The sequence below is a fragment of the Somniosus microcephalus genome, chromosome 6, assembly GCF_052327205.1.
Source record: "Somniosus microcephalus isolate GS21.2 chromosome 6, FLI_Smic_1.0, whole genome shotgun sequence".
Lineage (NCBI taxonomy): Eukaryota > Metazoa > Chordata > Chondrichthyes > Squaliformes > Somniosidae > Somniosus > Somniosus microcephalus.
This window is the reverse complement of record NC_140992.1, coordinates 112,936,534-112,956,091: the sequence shown is the minus strand read 5'-3', so window position 1 is coordinate 112,956,091 and position 19,558 is coordinate 112,936,534. Positions and strand designations below refer to the sequence as shown.

Below are 19,558 nucleotides of genomic sequence, written 5' to 3'. Positions count from 1 at the left end.
TGCAAATTATTGACTCCGTGCCCAGAATTATCACAAATCAGTGTTTTTTTTGGACAGTCCTAGCAGTCAATAGGGAAAATATGGATGTGTAATGTTGTGCCACATAATTATTCTCAGCCACAATTATGATGTTAACTAAAATAATAAAAGCTTTACTGCTAATCCCTAGCCTCAACATTTTACTGTGATAAATATTACTGAAGGTTAAGAGCTAGTAAAATTGGCAAGTCTCACTATCTATAAAGAGCTAGTCATACAACAGGAGCCTTTAAAGATGGCATATCATAAACAATTAAAACACTAAGGGCAACTTTAACATCCAATGTACTATTATATTTCTGTCAATTTTTAAAACTAATCGTCTGTGTAAATAAAGAATAAAGATCACTTGATTGGTAAAGGCAACTGAGATGGCACCAGCTGTACCCGAGATTTGACCAGCTGGACCAAGATGGCACCAGCTGCGATGCCTCTACAGTGAATAGCCTGCTGACATTCACTATCTAGGTTTCCACAGGCACTTGGATGAGGTACCAGAAGCAGACTGGTCTCTGTGGAAGAATCAGCACCTTGAGGGAGGGGGGAAATCAGAGAGGATTTAAAAAATTAAAACATTGAGTATAGCCAGTGACTGAGCAGATTTTCTATTCTCTTGAAACTGAAATATAACAAATCCAAGCCAAAGAATTCAAAGAAAGGACCTGAGAGTAGTTCTTAAATTCCCTTAACAGCAAATTTAAATCGAATATAGATTTGCTCTGCTCATTATTTATAGCAGCATTGGCAATGCATTCTGTTGTGTATTGTCAGCATGGTGATTCTTCCTCTGATATAAGTGAAAGTAAAATGAAGAAGTGTTACTATAGAATGAGTTAAACACATACACTTCCCCTCCCTCAGTTGTTAAATTTCTGTTTGCTCCCCTCCTTAGGTACCACCCTGTGGTATATACACAATTGGCAGGGATAGGAGGCAATTAGACGGCTCTTTGCCATTTTTGCTCTGTAACCCTTCCTTGTCTCAGTTGGTAGTATTCTCACTTTTGAGCCAGAAGCTTATGGGTTCACATCCTACTCTAGAGCATAATCTAGGTTGACTCTTCAGTGCGATACTGAGGAGTGCTGCATTGTCAGAGGTGCCACCTTTCAGATGGAGACCTTATACTGCTGCTTCATCTGCCTGTTCAGGTGGATATAAAATAGCTCATGATGCAATATGAAGGGCAGTGAGTTCTCTGGATGTTCAGGCCAACTTTCCTCCCACAACCAGCACCACCAAAAACAGATCAACTGGTCATTTATCTCATTCACTATTTGTGGGACCTGGCTTTGTGTTGCATTTGCCTACAGAAAAACAGTTAATACATTTCAAAAGTCATTTATTCTATAGGATGTTTCTGAGAGTTGTGATAAGGCATTGTATAAAAGGAAGTCTTTCTTTCCTTCTCCCAGTGGTGAAGTCCCCATCTTTGTTAATGTACTTCCTTCAGACAACATAGCCAAAACTGTGCATTGACTTAGTGGCAACTTGCAGATGAGCTCGCATTGTTATTCCATTGAGCAGCATGTAGGTACTATATTAATGGATGGATGGGGGTTGGTATATAGAGGATACTATATGGGCAACAGAAGAAGAAGCCATTTTGACTTTCTTGCAGTAGGAGGTATCACGTCACCTGACAAGCACTGCAATGTTACCAGTTATACTTTCAGCAGCACTTTACTGGGAAACAAACCTGTTCCATGTACATTATAACTTGATATGTTTCATTCTGAATGTTCCCCTCTCCACAGGTTTCAGAGTGGGAGTAAGAATGCTGAATGTAATCGCAGTGCTGGCTCTGCTCACGATTGCAGAAGGTACCCCTCAAAATGACACTGTGCAACCATCGAACCGTGGAGTTTCTGATTCGCTTCTTGAGTACAACATGTGTCCCTTTCCAGACCAAGAGTATCCTTTCAGCACAGATACGGTCCCATCATATTGTGTCTGCATGCACTGTCGAGGGCCAAAAGGGGATCAAGGTCCTAAAGGAGATAGAGGAAACTCAGGACCACCAGGTACACTTGTAAAAATTCTTGTTAAACCTGTAAGTTATTTGTTAACAAATGTTATCCTTGAGCAAGAGCATTATTGGAACAGCTTCTTTATTAGTTATTATGAGCTTATAAAACTGAATCAATCCTTGTAATACTGAACTAGTCTGTGTAAAACTGCACCAAACCCCATAAAACTGAACAAGTACTTGTAAAATAAAACTGATTCCGGTAAAATTGAACTAATCCCTGTAAAAATGAACCAGAACCCGTAAAATCAAACCGATTCCTGTAAAACTGAACTAACCCCTGTAAAAATTAACCAGTCCCTGTAAAAGTGAACCAGTCTTTATAAAACCGAGCCTATCCCTGTATAAGTGAACATTTCTCTGTAAAACTGCACCGGTCCCTGTAAAATAGAACCAGTCACTAATCCCTGTAAAATCGAAACAGTCAATGTAAAGCTGAGCCAGTTCCTATAAAACTGAGCCAGTCGCTGTAAAACTGAACCAATCCCTGTAATGCAGAACCTGTCCCTGTAAAACTGAGCCATTTGCTGTAAAACCAAACCAGTTCCTGTAGAATGTGCTACAGATATTTTCCAGGATTTGGGCAGGTGCCATGTGCAGGTGTATGGAGCTTTCTGAACCACTGGGGAATGTTGTAAGGGAACATTACCTCGAGTCAGTTATTGTCAGCGACATCAAGATTGTTATTGATAGAAAAATTGTAAATGTGCACTAACAAAATGCTTTTTCAATTTCAGTAACATAGCGACCAGAGGAAATCGTTCCATTTTGGATTGTTAAGAAGTAGCAGTGCTTATTATTGGACTGCTTTGTTTCAGATTCAGCCACACACAAATTGGACTGATAATCTCATCACCGACATTAATGGGGAAAATATTTAAGCCTTCACCACAAGGGATATGGAATTCTTCTCTTATTAAAAGGTGTCTAATCTTGAGAATGTGGCCCCAGTCACACAGATCTCAGCAATTCAATTAGTAACTGTCATAATGGGAAAAAACTGACAGGATTTTTATTTATTGAGAAACCCAGGCCTGAAGCCCTAATTGCAGGACACCACCGTGGTTGAAATGTGTTGGAAAGAAAATGAGGGAAATCAGGAAATAGTGGTTAGATGGTGTAAGCTAATTAGCAGAACTTTTAAATGCCTGTAGATTGTAGGAGGAAGGAAAGATTGACAGAGATAAGGAATTCCACAGGTTTGAGGTCCTGGAAAGACAAAAATGAAGCATTTTCTCCAGTTTTTGCTCCTTTAATTCAGTCATAATAAATAAGGAATTGAAAAACATCTGCATTTAGAATCACACCCCAGCCTAATTTGACATGAATGTATACCTTTGGTTGTTTTCAAAGCCATTGGTTTGAGGGAGGGACTAATTGAAATAAAAATATATTGTGGGGTAAATTTGCATGAAGATTCTCCAACAGAAACTCCAGAAAAACAGCATAAGTGTTATTTGTGCCAGTTTTCTAGGATTTTCATAACACTTCTGCCTAAGTTACATCGGATGACCAGGAGAACCCCTGTGGAAATTCACCCCTGTGGGATTTGTTCAATCATGTCTATGACTGGCAGCTCCTTTTGCAATTAGCTGACTGTTATTCAAATATACGAAGCCCTGACAACTGTTTTCTGGGAGATGTAATTAGCCTGGACTGTTTACGTTTGAGCGTAAGTCTGGAACTTTTGAAGAGATTAATCAGATCAGTTCGCTAATGTAAATGGTAAGAATTTAAGAAAATAAATAACTTCATATATAAAAAGTTATTGATAAAGAAGTGAATTTCTGTGTTTACATAGTTTTTCACCAGTTTCCATGACTCTTCTGCCAAAGTTACAGCAGATGAGCTGGAGACCCCCAGAGAAATTCACCCCAAAATGTATTTTGAGATTGTGAACCATTTACAATATGGCGACCAGAATTGTACACAGTACTCCAAGTGTAGTCTAACCAAGGTTCGATACAAATATTAGGACAGGTGTTAGGACAGGTGACCACAAGCTTGGTTGAAGAGGTAGGTTTTAAGGAGCGTCTTAAAGAGGAGAGAGAGGTAGAGAGGCAGAGAGGTTTAGGGAGGGAATTCCAGAGCTTAGGGCCTTGGCAGCTGATGGCACGGCCACCAATGGTGGAGCAAAGAAAATCAGAATTGGAGGAGTGTAGTGACCTCAGAGGGCTGTAGAGCTTGTGAGAGGTTACAGAGATAGGGAAGGGCGAGGCCATGGAGGGATTTGAAAACAAGAATGAGAATTTTAAAATTGAGGCATTGCCAGACCGTGAGCTAATGTGCGATGAGTCTTGGTGTAAATACATGAGGAGAAAAATTTTACAGGATAGTGTATTTGCAGCTTAGGAGGAACAAGGGGTCAAGAGAGAAAATTTAGGTGGAGCACTGAGCACAGATAATGATTACAAACATGCACAGATACACGCAGGGTAGAAATTTGATGGACCCTTTCATAGAAACACAGAAGATAGGAGCAGGAGTAGGCCATTCGGCCCCTCGAGCCTGTTCTGCCATTTAATGGGATCATGGCTGATCATCTAAATTCAGTACACTGTCCCTGCTTTCTCCCCATATCCCTTGATCCTTTAGCCTTAAGAAATATATGAAGGCCAACATACCATTTGCCTTCTTAACCGCCTGCTGCACCTGCATGCTTACCTTCAGCGACTGGTGCACAAGGACACCCAGGTCTCATTGCACTTCCCCTTTTCCCAATCTATTGCCATTCAGATAATAATCTGCCTTCCTGTTTTTGCCACCAAAGTGGATAAGCTCGCATTTATCCATATTATACTGCATCTGCCATGCATCTGCCTAATCACCCAACCTGTCCAAATCATACTGGAGTTTCTCTGCATCCTTCTCACAGCACACATGCCCACCCAGCTTTGTGTCATCTGCAAACTTGGAGATATTACATCTAGTTCCCTCGTCTAGATCATTAATATATATTGTGAATAACTGGGGCCCTAGCACCGATCCTTGTGGTACCCCACTAGTCACTGTCTGCCACTCGGAAAAAGACCCGTTTATTCCAACTCTTTGCTTTCTGTCTGCCAACCAGTTCTCTATCCAAGTCAGTGCCTTACCCCCAACCCCAAGTGCTTTAACTTTGCACGCTAATCTCTTGTGCGGGACCTTATCAAAAGCCTTCTGAAAGTCCAAATACACCACATCCACTGGTTCTCCCTTATCTATTCTACAAGTTACATCCTCAAAAATTTCAGTAGATTAGTCAAGCATGATTTACCTTTTGTAAATCCATGTTGACTTTGTCCGATCCTGTCACTGTTTTCCAAGTGCTCTGCTATTACATCTTTTATAATGGACTCTAGCATTTTCCCCACTACCGATGTCAGGCTTACCGGTCTATAATTCCCCGTTTTCTCTCTACCACCTTTTAAAAATAGTGGGGTTATATTAGCTACCCTCCAATCCATGGGAACTGTTCCAGAGTCTATAGAATTTTGGAAGATGACTAGCAATGCATCTACTATTTCTAGGGCCACTTCCTTAAGTACCCTAGGATGTAGATTATCAGGCCCTGGGGATTTATCGGCCTTCAATCCCGTCAATTTCCCTAACACCATTTCCCTACAAATGCTGATTTCATTCAGTTCCTCCCTCTCATTAGATCCTATGTTCTCCGACATCTCTGGGAGGTTATTTGTGTCCTCCTTTGTGAAGACAGAACCAAAGTATGTATTTAATTGGTCTGCCATGTCTTTGTTCCCCATTATAAATTCCCCTGATTCTGACTGCAAGGGACCTACGCTTGACTTCACCAATCTTTTTCTCTTCACATATCTATAGAAGCTTTTACAGTCAGTTTTTATGTTCCCTGCAAGCTTACTCTCACTCTATTTTCCCCCTCTTAATGAATCACTTTTTTGTTCTCCTTTGCTGAATCCTAAACTGTTCCCAATCCTCAGGTTTGCTGCTTTTTCTGGCCAATTTATATGTCCTCTCCTTGGATCTTATGCTATCCCTAATTTCCCTTGTTAGCCACGGTTGAGTCACCTTTTTTGTTTTATTTTTATGCCAAACAGGGATGAACAAATTCTGTAGTTCATCCATGCGATCTTTAAATGTTTGCCATTGCCTATCCACCGTCAACCCTTTAAGTAATGTTCCCCAATCCATCCTAGCCAACTTGCGCCTCATACGATTGTAGTTTCTTTTATTTAAATTCAGGACCCTAGTCTCTGAGTCAACTACTTCACTCTCCATCTTAATGAAGAATTCTATCATATTATGATCACTCTTCCCCAAGGGGCCTCGCACAACAAGATTACTAATTAATCCTTTCTCATTACATAATACCCAGTCTAAGATGGCCTGATCTCTAGTTGGTTCCTCGACATATTGGTCCAGGAAACCATCCCGTATACACTCTAGGAATTCCTCTTCCACATTATTGTTACTAATTTGGTTAGCCCAATCTATATGTAGATTAAAGTCACCCATGATAACTGCTGTGCCCTTATTGCACATGTCTCTAATTTCCTGTTTAATGCCATCCCCAACCTCAGCATTACTATTTGGGGGTCTGTATACAACTCCCACTAACGTTTTCTGCCCCTTGGTATTTCTCAGCTCCACCCATACAGATTCCACATCATCAGAGCTAATATCCTTCCTTACTATTGTGTTAATCTCTTTAACCAGCAATGCTACCCCACCTCCTTTTCCTTTTTGCCTGTCTTTCCTGAATATTGAATACCCCCAGATGTTGAATTCCTAGCCTTGGTCACCCTGGAGCCATGTCTCCGTAATCCCAATTATATCATATCCGTTTACATCTATTTGCGCAGCTAATTCATCCACCTTATTACGAATGCTCCTCGCATTAAGACACAAAGCCTTCAGGCTTGTTATTTTAACACTCTTAGACCTTTTAGAATTATTATTTACTGTGGCCATGTTTGATTTACACCCTTGATTTCTCTGACTGCCACTTTTGCTTTTCTCCTTCCTATCTTTTGCTTCTATCCTTGCTTCCCTTTCCTCTGTCTCTCTGCACAGGTTCCCAACCCCCTGCCATTTTAGTTTAAACCCTCCCCAACAGCACTAGCAAACACTCCCCTTAGGACAACGGGTGGGTTACAGTGCGAACCTCCATCTGGTGCATTTCCCTGCCGTTGACAAAGTCCCGAGTCCCAGGGCAGAGCTATTAGAATATTTGGAGCAGGCATCCACACCTGTGGCAATTGAACAGAAACACTCACCCTGATGAGGAGCTGGAAGTCAGGGTAGCAGGGAGGCTGAGTTCCAGATGGAGGCAATGAAAATGCTTCAGAAAATAATATTTTAAAGCCTCCAGTCAGGAGGCAAAGGGGAAAGTTGGAAAAGGCAATCAATTCTGTGATCAACTGCCATATGCCTTCTACACTTCAAGACCAACTTTAGGCCCACAGTGGGATCTATGCCTACTCTCAGCAGGCATAAATCCCACTGGGCCAACCAGAGGTACTCTGGGCAGTATACCAATGGATATGCACCCAAAGTAGTTGTTTGACATAATGGGACCAGACATAAGAAAGGTCTATACTTCCCATCCAGAGAATGATTTTGTGGCTCTTCATCACTGGGGCAAAAACCTGATGGATCCATCCCAAATTGTGCATCCATAGCCAGGATTATGTTGAAGATGCACCTCTACCTGCAATTTGCAGAATTTGGGCTCTGTCTATGGTCCCTTTGAAATGTACTGTTACTGTGGATGGAAGAAAATCTTCATCAAGCGGGATGCCAACAGCAGAGTAATGGATTGAGAATTTTGTGTTATGGAATTCCATGAGATACTGGTTTGATGCTGAGTGTTTTGCTTTCACTGGAATTCTATATTATGGAAATTAAGGGGCCCATTTCAATTATGTATAATAGGAACAACTAGGAATTGATTTACGTCACTTGAATTATAGATGATGGGTTGTGATCCATTGGAATTCTCTATAATGGAAGTGAATGGGAAGATATTTAGTCTATTTGGATTTTATACAATGAGAGTGAATGTGTAGGGGTCTAGTTCAATGGGATCTATGTAATGAGAGAAAGTGGGAGTGTTTTAATTTGCAGTAGTTGTATGTTTTGAGTTTTTAGAGCTGACAGCATTATCTTTTTCTGTATTGACCAAACTGACATTTATGTTCTTTTGTGGCAGGAAGACCAGGCTTGCGTGGCATAAAGGGACCCACGGGATTAGCAGGACGTCGGGGCCCAAGGGGCTTTAGAGGGATAAAAGGTTTGTGTTTATTATGTTTGCTTTGTCCTATGCATATGTGCAATGAGGAATCATTATAATGAAATTGGTAAATTGTATACGTTTGAGGTTCATAGTGATATGATCCTAAAGAACCGCATAGTTAATGAGTTCAACAAAAATGAATACTTATCTGTAGTCATTTGGATTTTTTTTAACCCAATTATCTTTATTTTTACTGTTAGAGGTACATTCCACTTGATATAGAATGCCTCACATTCCTAAAATACATGTCTCAGCAACCAAACTGACTGACTGAATTGAACAACATTCAACCAACACTCAATATATCCCACAAAGACATTGAAGACAAAAGCAACACTCATTGTTGTACTAACCTATACAGACTAGAATGTCTTGGGCTAGCTGATTTCAGTTAGGGTGCGGCAATTAGCTGAGTTTCCACTTGTGATGGCTATCCAGGGACCATTGCTGGAGAATGTTTATATATGGATGTTGGATGAGGACAGAATCAGGCTTGGCTTTGATGCCATCTATAGTCGAATAGCCTGCTTACACTCCTGAAGAATGCCCACTTGAGTGAGGTACTGGTGACCTGTCAGCCCTGTGATACTGTACTGCTACAAAAGTCAGCACGTTTAGGAGGAGGGGAATGGGAAATAATGGTCAATGTATTGCCTATTGGAGGTGTTAACCTGAGACAAAGCAGATGAAATTGGTCTTCAGCAGCAGTGCTGTAGGAATCGATCTATCCCTAACTGAAGCACTGAAGTCGAGTCAGTTCAATAATTCAACTGAATTTAATCAAACAAGTGAACAAAACAAAAACATGCAGGAGCAACAGCAAACAGGTCTTTTCATTAGCTTGTTACACGAGGTCTGGGCTTAGAACCTCCCACTCTCTGACATCATGACGTCATCACGTTTCCCGCCGTTCGGTGCATCACGTGACCAACGTGATGACGTCATCACGTTGTTTCAGGGCTTTTGCAGAAAGCTTATTTACACTCAGCCAACAAACACAGATGCTGTAGCATTGGGTTAAAGACAGTTATGCATTTGTACAGAAGATCATTGGTGGTTTTGCCACATGCGCCCCCCCAGAAGTGTCTTTAATCGCAAAGGTCAATCGCAGAGGAGGTCGGACAATCCTGTCGGAGCGACTCCAATATTCCCGGAATCATCAACCGTCATTGTAGACGCGAACCCGCCCTCGGTGTCGTTCTTCCGTTCTCGCGCACGGTTTTGCTGCTTTCTCGGTGCCGGTGGCACGAAACTACATGGGGGTCAGCAGTATCTGGCTTTTGGTCCGAACCGGGCGTGGTAGTAACAGAGGCCGGTCTGTGGAGGCGCCGAGGCGGGGTTCCTCGAGGCGGGACGCTTCGAAGTGGCACAGTACTGTTGCATCACCGCGTGAATGGTGTCGGCTTCGGCCGCGAGTGCTACGCTGTCCGTAGCCTCCGACCTGGCGAGGGCTGCTTGTACCTGCTCAGGGAGCTGGCTCAGGAACAGTTCCCAAAACAGAAAACACTGTGGCTCAGACCCGAGGAGTGTGAGCATTTGGCTCATCAACTCGGAAGGCTTAGCATCGCCTAACCCGGGGAGTGCGAGCAAACGTCGTGCGCGCTCCGCTTTCGTGAGACCGAATATTTGCATAAGGCGCGCCTTAAGCGTTTCATACTTGTCATCCACGGGCGGGTTCTCCAGCAGGCTGATGATTCGGGAAGCCGTCAAGCTGTCCAGTGCGGAGACCACGTAAAGGTAACGGGTCTGATCCAGCACGATGTTCCGAAGTTGGAACTGAGCCTCCGCTTGCACGAACCAGGAGTCTGCCTGTCGTTCCCAAAATTGAGGGAGCTTCAAACTCGCTGCGTTCACATCCATCTTGTTCTCGAACTTTCCTCCGCGAAAATCGTCCGCGAAGCTTCGGGGTCACCAATGTAGGAATCGATCTATCCCTAACTGAAGCACTGAAGTCGAGTCAGTTCAATAATTCAACTGAATTTAATCAAACAAGTGAACAAAACAAAAACATGCAGGAGCAACAGCAAACAGGTCTTTTCAGCAGCTTGTTACACGAGGTCTGGGCTTAGAACCTCCCACTCTCTGACGTCATGACATCATCACGTTTCCCGCCGTTCGGGGCATCACGTGACCAACGTGATGACGTCATCATGTTGTTTCAGGGCTTTTGCAGAAAGCTTATTTACACTCAGCCAACAAACACAGATGCTGTAGCATTGGGTTAAAGACAGTTATGCATTTGTACAGAAGATCATTGGTGGTTTTGCCACAGTGCAAAATGGATGATAGTGAATTGGCAGTCCCTGTTACAACCCGCCCGATTTTCTTTCTCATTGAAGTCAACGGAAAGGAAAATCGGACAAGGTTTTAAAACGGGCTGCTGATTTGTTAGCGCCCATTTTGTGCTACCACCAGAGACCAATTTCACCCCAAGAACTTTCTTTTACTAGCCTGAGTAAGAGGAATCCATTCCATCTGTAACACATTACTTTAAAAAATCCCATATTTCACCTTGTTATTACCTGTACCACTTGCAGTGTAGCCAGCAGTACTATAGATTTACAATCCATATTGACAAAGGGAGCATTGATGATTCCTTACAAGTATAATTTGGTAATTTGATTCTGGTAATGGCACTGCAAAGGTGGGTAATACCCATTAATAATTTATATTATCCTTCAAGCCCATTTATCCATCATTCTGTATACAAGACTTACATAATCCTTACCATTATGACATATACCAGGTAAAATGTCATCAGAAACCAGGGCTGGTCTTTTGAGATTTTGTTACGTGCAATTTGAGTTTATTTTGATTGCTTTTAATTGCAGGGCAGAAAGGTGCTCGAGGACCAAGGGGTATGATGGGACTCAAAGGGATTCAAGGACGTAGGGGTTTTCGAGGCCTTAGAGGTAAGTCACTGAAATGTTTATTTAATTCCCACTTGTCTTTTACTCTTGTTCTTATCTTACCCATGAAAAATAGCCACTTGGCTGAGGCAGTGGGGCCTGCCAGCCGCTGTGGAACTCAGGAAAGAGTCAGCATCTTCAGGAGAAGAACGGTGAAAGTCATTTCTGACTGTTAAACCAACCTATTATCTGAATAAAAACTCGACCTACACAAATAGACATTAGCTTTACTTTTTATCTGGGTTGTGGGAAAATGCAGAAAGTTTAGTGGGGAACCTGGAGTTGAATAAATATGCCACTGACAGCAAGTTTTGTGAGTGAGTGATCAGTGCATGGGCATGCATTAGTCTTCAAAGAGATTAGAGAAATCATTGGGTAGAATTTCCACTGGAGTTCCCCGTTCTTACATCGCTACAGTGAAAACCTCGGAGAGATGGTGTAAATGACTCCACTATTTCTCCAGGTTTTTGCCGATTTTCCACCAAAGTTATGGCAGGAGATCGGGAGAACCCTAGTGGAAATTACTGGTGAATGTATATAGCACAAAGGCAGAGAGCACCTAAATGGCATTCATCAATGAAGAACTGCGCTCGTAGCACGGGTTGAAGATAGAGCTATAATACCGTAACACATTTCCTCTGACTCATGGCCTCTTCAAGCGCAGTTCCTGATAGGGAGTTGAGGATTGTCAATTTTTATACTGGTGTAGAATGGCCCCTCGCCCATGTGCATAGCCTTTTCCTCCATTCTTTCCTGTTCTCTTTGAAATTTGAGCTCTGGGGCTGCAGTTAGTTGAAAATGTTTTGAATCTATTCTTATTAGAATCAAGCAGCAGTCTCAGCAAAATAATTTTTTTCTCTTCATAAAATTTATATAAAGTTATCAATCAAAATCATTTTATGAGCACATATGAGAATGTCTTCTGTTGACTAACTCTTCAATATTTTTGATTTTAGGTCTAAGGGGTAACCCAGGTGCTAATGGACTTCCAGGCCTTAAGGGAAGTGTAGGTTTGCCTGGTCAATGTCCAGCTGACTGCCTTAACAAAAATGGAAGTCCAGGACAGAAAGGAGATACAGGCTTCCGTGGTCCAAAGGGGGACAGGGGCGAATCTGGCTTGGTTGGGCAAGACGGCGGCAAAGGTGAGCCAGGAAGCATTGGACCGACTGGAGGCAAAGGAGTTGAAGGAACAAAAGGTGTCCAAGGGGAACAAGGTATCTGTGACTGTGTGGATGGAGAAAAAGGTGAACGTGGAAATATTGGACCTGTTGGACGCCAGGGCACCAAAGGAGATCTAGGGCCAATGGGTGAGCAGGGAGAGCAGGGTAAGAAAGGAGACAAAGGTGAACAGGGCAATGAAGGTGAGGAAGGACCTCCTGGCCCATGTGTTCCTACCATCCAGTCTGCTTTCTCTGCTGGTCGAAGTGCTGAAAATGGCTTACCAAGTCCATATTTCCCAATACCATTCACCAATGTCTTCTACAACAACCAAGGGCATTTCAATCCTGCAGTTGGAGTTTACATAGCCCCAGTCAATGGGACATACATATTCAGTTATCATTTGTCGATATTCGAAAACCCTATTAAAATGGGATTATTCAAAAACCGTAAATTAATTATCAAAACAGCTAACAAAGCTACCCAGGACCAAGCTTCCCAAACTTTGATAATGCACCTTGATGCAGGGGACAAAGTATGGTTACAAGTAAAGGATTCTAATTTCAATGGCATGTACGCAGATCAGGATACGGACAGCACATTCAGCGGCTTTCTGCTTTATCCTGATTCCTGTTATCCAGTTATTTCCAGGGCAACATTTCCAGGCATTGTAGGAGGAATTTCTGATTATTACAATCCTGATTTTGGCAGTGAAAGCCCGACAATTCCTGCAGATGAGGGCTCCGGTTCCAGCTCTGGCTCCGGCTCTGGTTTCGGCTCCAGCTCCGGCTCCAGCTCTGATTTATTTGAGCCCAATCCTCCTAATGCCAGTGAAGCCCCATGATAGGGGCAAGCACACTTTAAATCCCCCAGAGCCCAAAGTCAAAAACTCATACCCACCAACTTCAAGTCTGTAATGATCTTTTGCAGTCGCATTTTCAGCTGTAATCACCAATTAGGCTAACTAGTTCACAAAGGAAGCATCCAAAATACTGATTTAAATATATTGTAAAATCATGAGCCAAGGCTTGTAGTTCTTTGGTTATGTTACACTGTCAGCAAACCATTATTACCATTTGCTAAGTAGAAATGAAAACATTGCATTTCTTTTCCCTCTGAACTCTGGCAACTTTAAATTCTCTCTCATACATAAGTTTGGAAATCTAAATACAAGACAAGTTTCAGGTATGCTGACTGACGTATTAACTGTTGGTCCTTTGTTTGATTCCATTCACATGCTACTTTTGAAGCAGGAATTTTCCTCATTAACTGCGCAAATTTAGCTGTTAGATAAAGGAGTCAGTGGGCGAAAGTCATGAATTCTGGACCAAATGCTCCATCAAAATGTACCAACTCCAACATGTGGGTAGGAAGTATGGTTCATACACTGCTCAGCCTACCTAGGACATGTTTCTTTAAGAGAATGTACCAATTCAAATAAAATTCTGAAAATACATGCTGTGTCATTTTCTGTTTCTCTCAGACAAACTAGCTCTGCTTTTCCACTTTGTAAACACTTTGACCCTGAATTTGCATTCATTGTGATGGTGTACTCTCAGAGTATGCCGTCATACCTCCTTTGAAATTGACTGCAAGTTTGGGACAAGCGCATGCGCTAAATCCTGAACTTGCAAACTGTCAAGTTTCGAATACACGGTTGATCTGCTGTGCCTTTCACGTCCTCATTGAAATGATGTGCTGGTGAAAAGTTAGGCTAATTGCCCACCCACTGTGCATCAATTATGCTGGAAAATTTTACGGCTGGTGCAAACAGGTGCAGGAGCCTGTTTGCATGGCGTATGGGGATGAGAAAATTGTATAATAATTAAAAACAAACATGTAAAAGAACCTACCAGGCAGCTGTAAAGGCTCGGTTTGAGGGATGAGATTGTTTTAATCTTTTTTTTTAATCTTGCAGAGTCTTCCAGTAAATAACTGTACTTACTCCAATGTATTCCCTGTGCTTTTTAAAGCCAAGTACTGTACTTGTCAAATAAAGATAATTAATATCACACCATTTAATTTACAAGCTCTTTGATGTCGAGTTGAAATGTTTCCTGATTGGCTACTGAAAAGAGCACCGTCCCATGTGATCCCAGCTACACGTACGCACAACGGTGCGCCCCTGGGATCCGTGGGTCACTACGCTGCACTCAACTCCGCAGCGTTTCAAAGCAACTTCTCAAAGGGGGGTTCGCAGCAGGTAAGTGCGGATTCTGTTTGGAAGTCAGCAGTGTACTTCTTAGCTACGCCGCCGACTGCAAATTCAGGGCAATTAACATATTATTGAGTCAGCAATTTCTCAGGATCAGGCTTGTCAATTCCCTTAAGGATCTTGAATACCTGAATAACTTCCCTGCTCAGTCTTCTCTTCTGTAGTGCGAACAAACGCAGTTCTGTAGGTTAGTTGTACCATGCCAGGTATTAGATGAGTAGCCCTTTGCTGCTCCTTTTTCAGTGCCACAATGTCTTTCCTGTAATATGGTGACTAGAACTGCACACACTACTCTAGATAGGGATGAACCAGTGCCCTGCATAGACCCAATATCAGATCCTGTAATTTGTGTTCTATGAACGATATATCCCAAGATCCTATTTACCTTATTTACACCTCCTTCGCACTGTGCAGATGGTTTCAACGAACTGCCAACCAACCACCCCAGCTCCTCTTCATATGCTGTACCCTGTAGACCAACGTGTTTTGTTAAAAGTAACAACCTTTATTCTCTTTCCCTATCCTCATCACGTTGCACTTGTCGACATTAAATCTCATTTGCCATCTCATCAGCCCAGCTTCTCCATCTATCTAAATCCAGGTATTTCTCCTATACGCCATATTCACCACTTTTAGTGTGGCCTGAATACAATAAAAAAAATCATAATAGCACATCACTGTTCCTTCAAGCAATGACTGCAGGGGGAAACTACAATGGCCAATGTTTATTATTGTTGCACAGCTATTAAACTGCATCAGGTACTATGGGCCACAGCACTAATGCATTTTGGCAACGTACTAACCAGCTGAATTTTGATTGACTTATTTTCCCATGCACTATGTACTAATAAACTTCTCCTATCATCTCCTCTCCTCCCCTCTCCTCTCCTCTTTCCCTCTTCCCTCAATTACACTGCACCCTATCCCTGCACGCTCCTCTCTCTTGCCCTTTTCTCCTATCCTCTCCCTGTCAGGGTTGGGGAGCCACGGGGCCGTATAAATACGAGGCCGTGCTCTCCGGGCAAGGTAGGATCTGGACCCAAGTGCAGAAACCAAACGAGAGACACATATACAGTACTTTGTTTAAACTTTACTAGATTTACACATAACCAGATTAACACAAGGGACACAGCAATATACATAAGAACTAGAGACAAGAGAACTAGAGACAAGTTACAAGACGGCTAGTCAAGATAGGAACTCAGGACAGCTTCCATGAGGAAGCCCACTTGTCTATACTGAGCTTGCGACAAGCTACCACAAGGGGCAACCGGCTTGCCGAGGCACAACTCCAGACAAGCTACCCCAAGGGTAATCGGCTTACCAATGCAAGGCTCAAGACAAGATCCCAACGGCTCCCACATAGCAACACGCTAGTCCAAACAGCACCTTGCCAAGACAAGCAGCTCAACAGAACAAGACTTAAATACATCTTAAATCCAGAGACAAGAACACAGACTTAGATACATAGCTCGAGAGAACTAGAACACAGACTTAGATACATAGCTCGAGAGAACTAGAACACAGATTTAGGTACATAGCTCGAGAGAACTAGAACACAGACTTAGATACATAACTCGAAAGAACTATGGCACAGACTTAGATACATAACTCGAGAGAACTAGAACACAGACTTAGATACATAGCTCAAAAGAACTATGGCACAGACTTAGATACATAACTCGAGAGAACTAGAACACAGACTTAGATACATAGCTCAAGAGAACTATGGCAGCCAGCTTGTGAAGGCAAGCTGCCATAGAGGAAAGGCTAGTCACACAGAGAACCTAGTCAAGACAAGGAACATTGTCAAGACTAACTCCCTGGTTCACCCTAGTGAGGACTGAGAACTGAGTGAAACAACAACAGAACTTATATACCAAGAAAACCAGGTGCCACCCATAAACAGCTAACAGGCTGATTAAAAACTAACACCAGAGAACGAGAAACAATTAACAAAAGAACAGTGAAGGTGCCATCTAGAGGTTACAAAAAGGAACTGACTGGCACCCTCACACTCCCCTGCCCGTTTCTCCTCTCCTACGCCCTTTCCACCTTTTATATAGCAATTACAGCACAGAAACAAGCCATTCGGCCCAGCTGATCCATGCCAGGGTTTTTGCTTCACACGAACCTCCTCCCACACTTCTTCATCTAACCCCATCAACATATCCTTCTATTCCTTTCTCCCGCATGTGTTTATCTAGCTTCCCCTTAAATGCATCTATGCTATTCACCTCAACTACTCCCCTGTGGTAGCGAGTTAGAACATAAGAACATAAGAAATAGGAGCAGGAGTAGGCCAATCGGCCCCTCGAGCCTGCTCCACCATTCAATAAGATCATGGCTGATCTGATCCTAACCTCAAATCTTCTATCACTCTGCATCCACCCGAACCCATGTGATCTCCCGGGAGAGGCGAAAAACCAGATAAAGACCCAATGGCCAATTTGGGAGAAAAAAATCTGGGAAATTCCTCTCCGACCCATCTAGGCGATCGAAATTCTTCCAGGAGATCACTCTGTCCCTATATTTTCTACAGTACTTACCTTCTGTAAAGGCGATCTCCACCCCAGCCAGGAACAGGAATAAAACCATCTCCTGAAATCTAACAGAATTAGAACACAGTAGGAGCAGAACCAGGCTACACGGCCCCTGGGCCCGCTCCACTACCCACAGGGCCATGACCATTCCGAACCCAGACTCATGTCCAATTTCCTGCCCGCTCCCCGTAACCCTTAATTCCCTTTACTTCTAGGAAACTATCTATTTCTGTTTTAAATTTATTTAATGATGTAGCTTCCACAGCTTTCTGGGGCAGCAAATTCCACAAACCTACCACCCTCTGAGTGAAGAAGTTTCTCCTCATCTCAGTTTTGAATGAGCAGCCCCTTATTTTAAGATTATGCCCCCTAGTTCTAGTTTCACCCATCATTGGGAACATCCTCACCGCATCCACCCGATCAAGCCCCTTCACAATCTTATATGTTTCAATAAGATCGCCTCTCATTCTTCTGAACTCCAATGAGTAGAGTCCCAATCTACTCAACCTCTCCTCATATGACCACCCCCTCATCCCCGGGATTAACCGAGTGAACCTTCTTTGTACTGACTCGAGAGCAAGTATGTCTTTTCTTAAGTATGGACACCAAAACTGTATGCAGTATTCCAGGTGCGGCCTCACCAATACCTTGTACAACTGCAGCAATACCTCCCTGTTTTTATATTCCAACCCCCTAGCAATAAAAGCCAACATTCCATTGGCCTTCTTAATCACTTGCTGCACCTGCATACTAACTTTTTGAGTTTCGTGCACCAGGACCCCCAGATCCCTTTGTACTAAAGTACTTTCCAGTTTCTTGCCATTAAGATAATAACTTGCTCTATGATTTTTCCTGCCAAAGTGCATAACCTCACACTTTCCAGTATTGTATTCCATCTGCCAAATCTCTGCCCACTTACTTAGCCTGTCTATGTGCCTTTGCAGGTTTTTTATGTCCTCCTCACTCACTACTTTCCGTCCCATCTTTGTATCATCTGCAAACTTTGATATGTTACACTCGGTCCCCTCCTCCAAATCGTTAATATAGATTGTAAAGAGTTGGGGACCCAGCACTGACCCCTGCGGAACACCACTAGTTACTGGTTGCCAATCTGAGAACGAACCATTTATCCCAACTCTCTGCTTTCTGTTAGAGAGCCAATCCTCCACCCACGCCAGAATATTACCCCCAATCCCGTGATTTTTTATCTTGAGCAATAATCTTTTGTGTGGCACCTTGTCAAATGCCTTTTGGAAGTCTAAATACACTACGTCCACTGGTTCCCCTTTATCCACCCTGTATGTTACTTCCTCAAAAAACTCAAGCAAATTTGTTAAACATGACTTCCCCTTCATGAAACCATGCTGAGTTTGCCCTATTAAATTATGTTTATCCAAATGTCCCGTTACTGTCTCCTTAATAATGGACTCTAACATTTTACCAACCACAGATGTTAGGCTAACAGGTCTATAGTTTCCAGCCTTCTGCCTACTACCCTTTTTAAATAAGGGTGTTACATTAGCAGTTTTCCAATCTGCCGGGACCTTTGCTGAGTTCAGTGAGTTTTGGAAAATTATTACCAATGCATCCACAATCCCTACCGCTACTTCCCTCAAGACCCTGGGATGCAAGCCATCAGGCCCAGGGGATTTATCCGCCTTGAGTCCCATTATTTTACCAAGTACCACTTCCTTAGTGATTTTAATTGTATTTAGTTCCTCCCCCGCTAGAGCCCCCTGTTTGTCCAGTGTTGGGATATTCTTAGTGTCCTCTACTGTAAAGACTGATACAAAATAATTGTTCAGTGTTTTTGCCATCTCCATGTTTCCCACCATTAATTTCCCGGTCTCATCCTCTAAGGGACCAACATTTACTTTAGCCACCCTTTTTTTTTATATAACTATAGAAACTTTTACTGTCTGTTTTTATATTTTTTGCTAATTTACTTTCATAATCTATCTTCCCTTTCTTAATCAATCTTTTTGTTATTTTTTGCTGTCTTTTAAAGACTTCCCAATCTTCCATCCTCCCACTAGATTTGGCTACCTTATATGCCCTTGTTTTTAGTTGGATACTATCCTTAATTACTTTACTTAGCCACGGATGGCTATCTTTTCTTTTACACCCTTTTTTCCTCAGTGGAATATATATTTTTTGGACATTCTAGCCACTCTCTGGGTAAAGATATTTCTCCTGAATTCCCTATTGGATTTATTAGTGACTGTCTTATATTTTTGGCCCCTAGCTCTGGTCTCACCCGCAAGTGGAAAAATCTTCTCTGCGTCTAGCTTATCAAACCCTTTCATAATCTTAAAGACCTCTATCAGGTCACTACCTCAGTCTTCTCTTTTCTAGAGAAAAGAGCCCCAGCCTGTTGAAGCATAGAAACTTGCAGCACAGAAAGAGGCCATTCTG

The 19,558-nt window shown here is 42.5% G+C and overlaps 1 protein-coding gene across 1 annotated transcript; it reads left to right on the top strand.

Annotated features, from left to right (window-relative positions):
• The first annotated feature begins 1,783 nt into the window (after nucleotides 1–1,783).
• On the top strand, nucleotides 1,784–13,229 carry LOC147116002 (uncharacterized). The gene is made up of 4 exons (XM_085990712.1): nucleotides 1,784–2,060; nucleotides 8,235–8,315; nucleotides 11,150–11,230; nucleotides 12,184–13,229. Exons 1-4 carry the CDS (start codon nucleotides 1,814–1,816, stop codon nucleotides 13,227–13,229), a joined length of 1,455 nt encoding a protein of 484 aa, XP_085846838.1. The 5' UTR covers nucleotides 1,784–1,813.
• The last annotated feature ends 6,329 nt before the right edge of the window (nucleotides 13,230–19,558 follow it).

What these genes read in the sequence shown, in the direction of transcription:
- LOC147116002 (XM_085990712.1), top strand. Translation starts at nt 1,814, where the DNA reads ATGCTGAATGTAATCGCAGTGCTGGCTCTGCTCACGATTGCAGAAGGT. An exon ending in GGGCTTTAGAGGGATAAAAG is followed by an intron (nt 8,316 to 11,149) that starts GTTTGTGTTTAT and finishes TTTTAATTGCAG; the next exon opens with GGCAGAAAGGTGCTCGAGGA. An exon ending in GGGTTTTCGAGGCCTTAGAG is followed by an intron (nt 11,231 to 12,183) that starts GTAAGTCACTGA and finishes TTTTGATTTTAG; the next exon opens with GTCTAAGGGGTAACCCAGGT.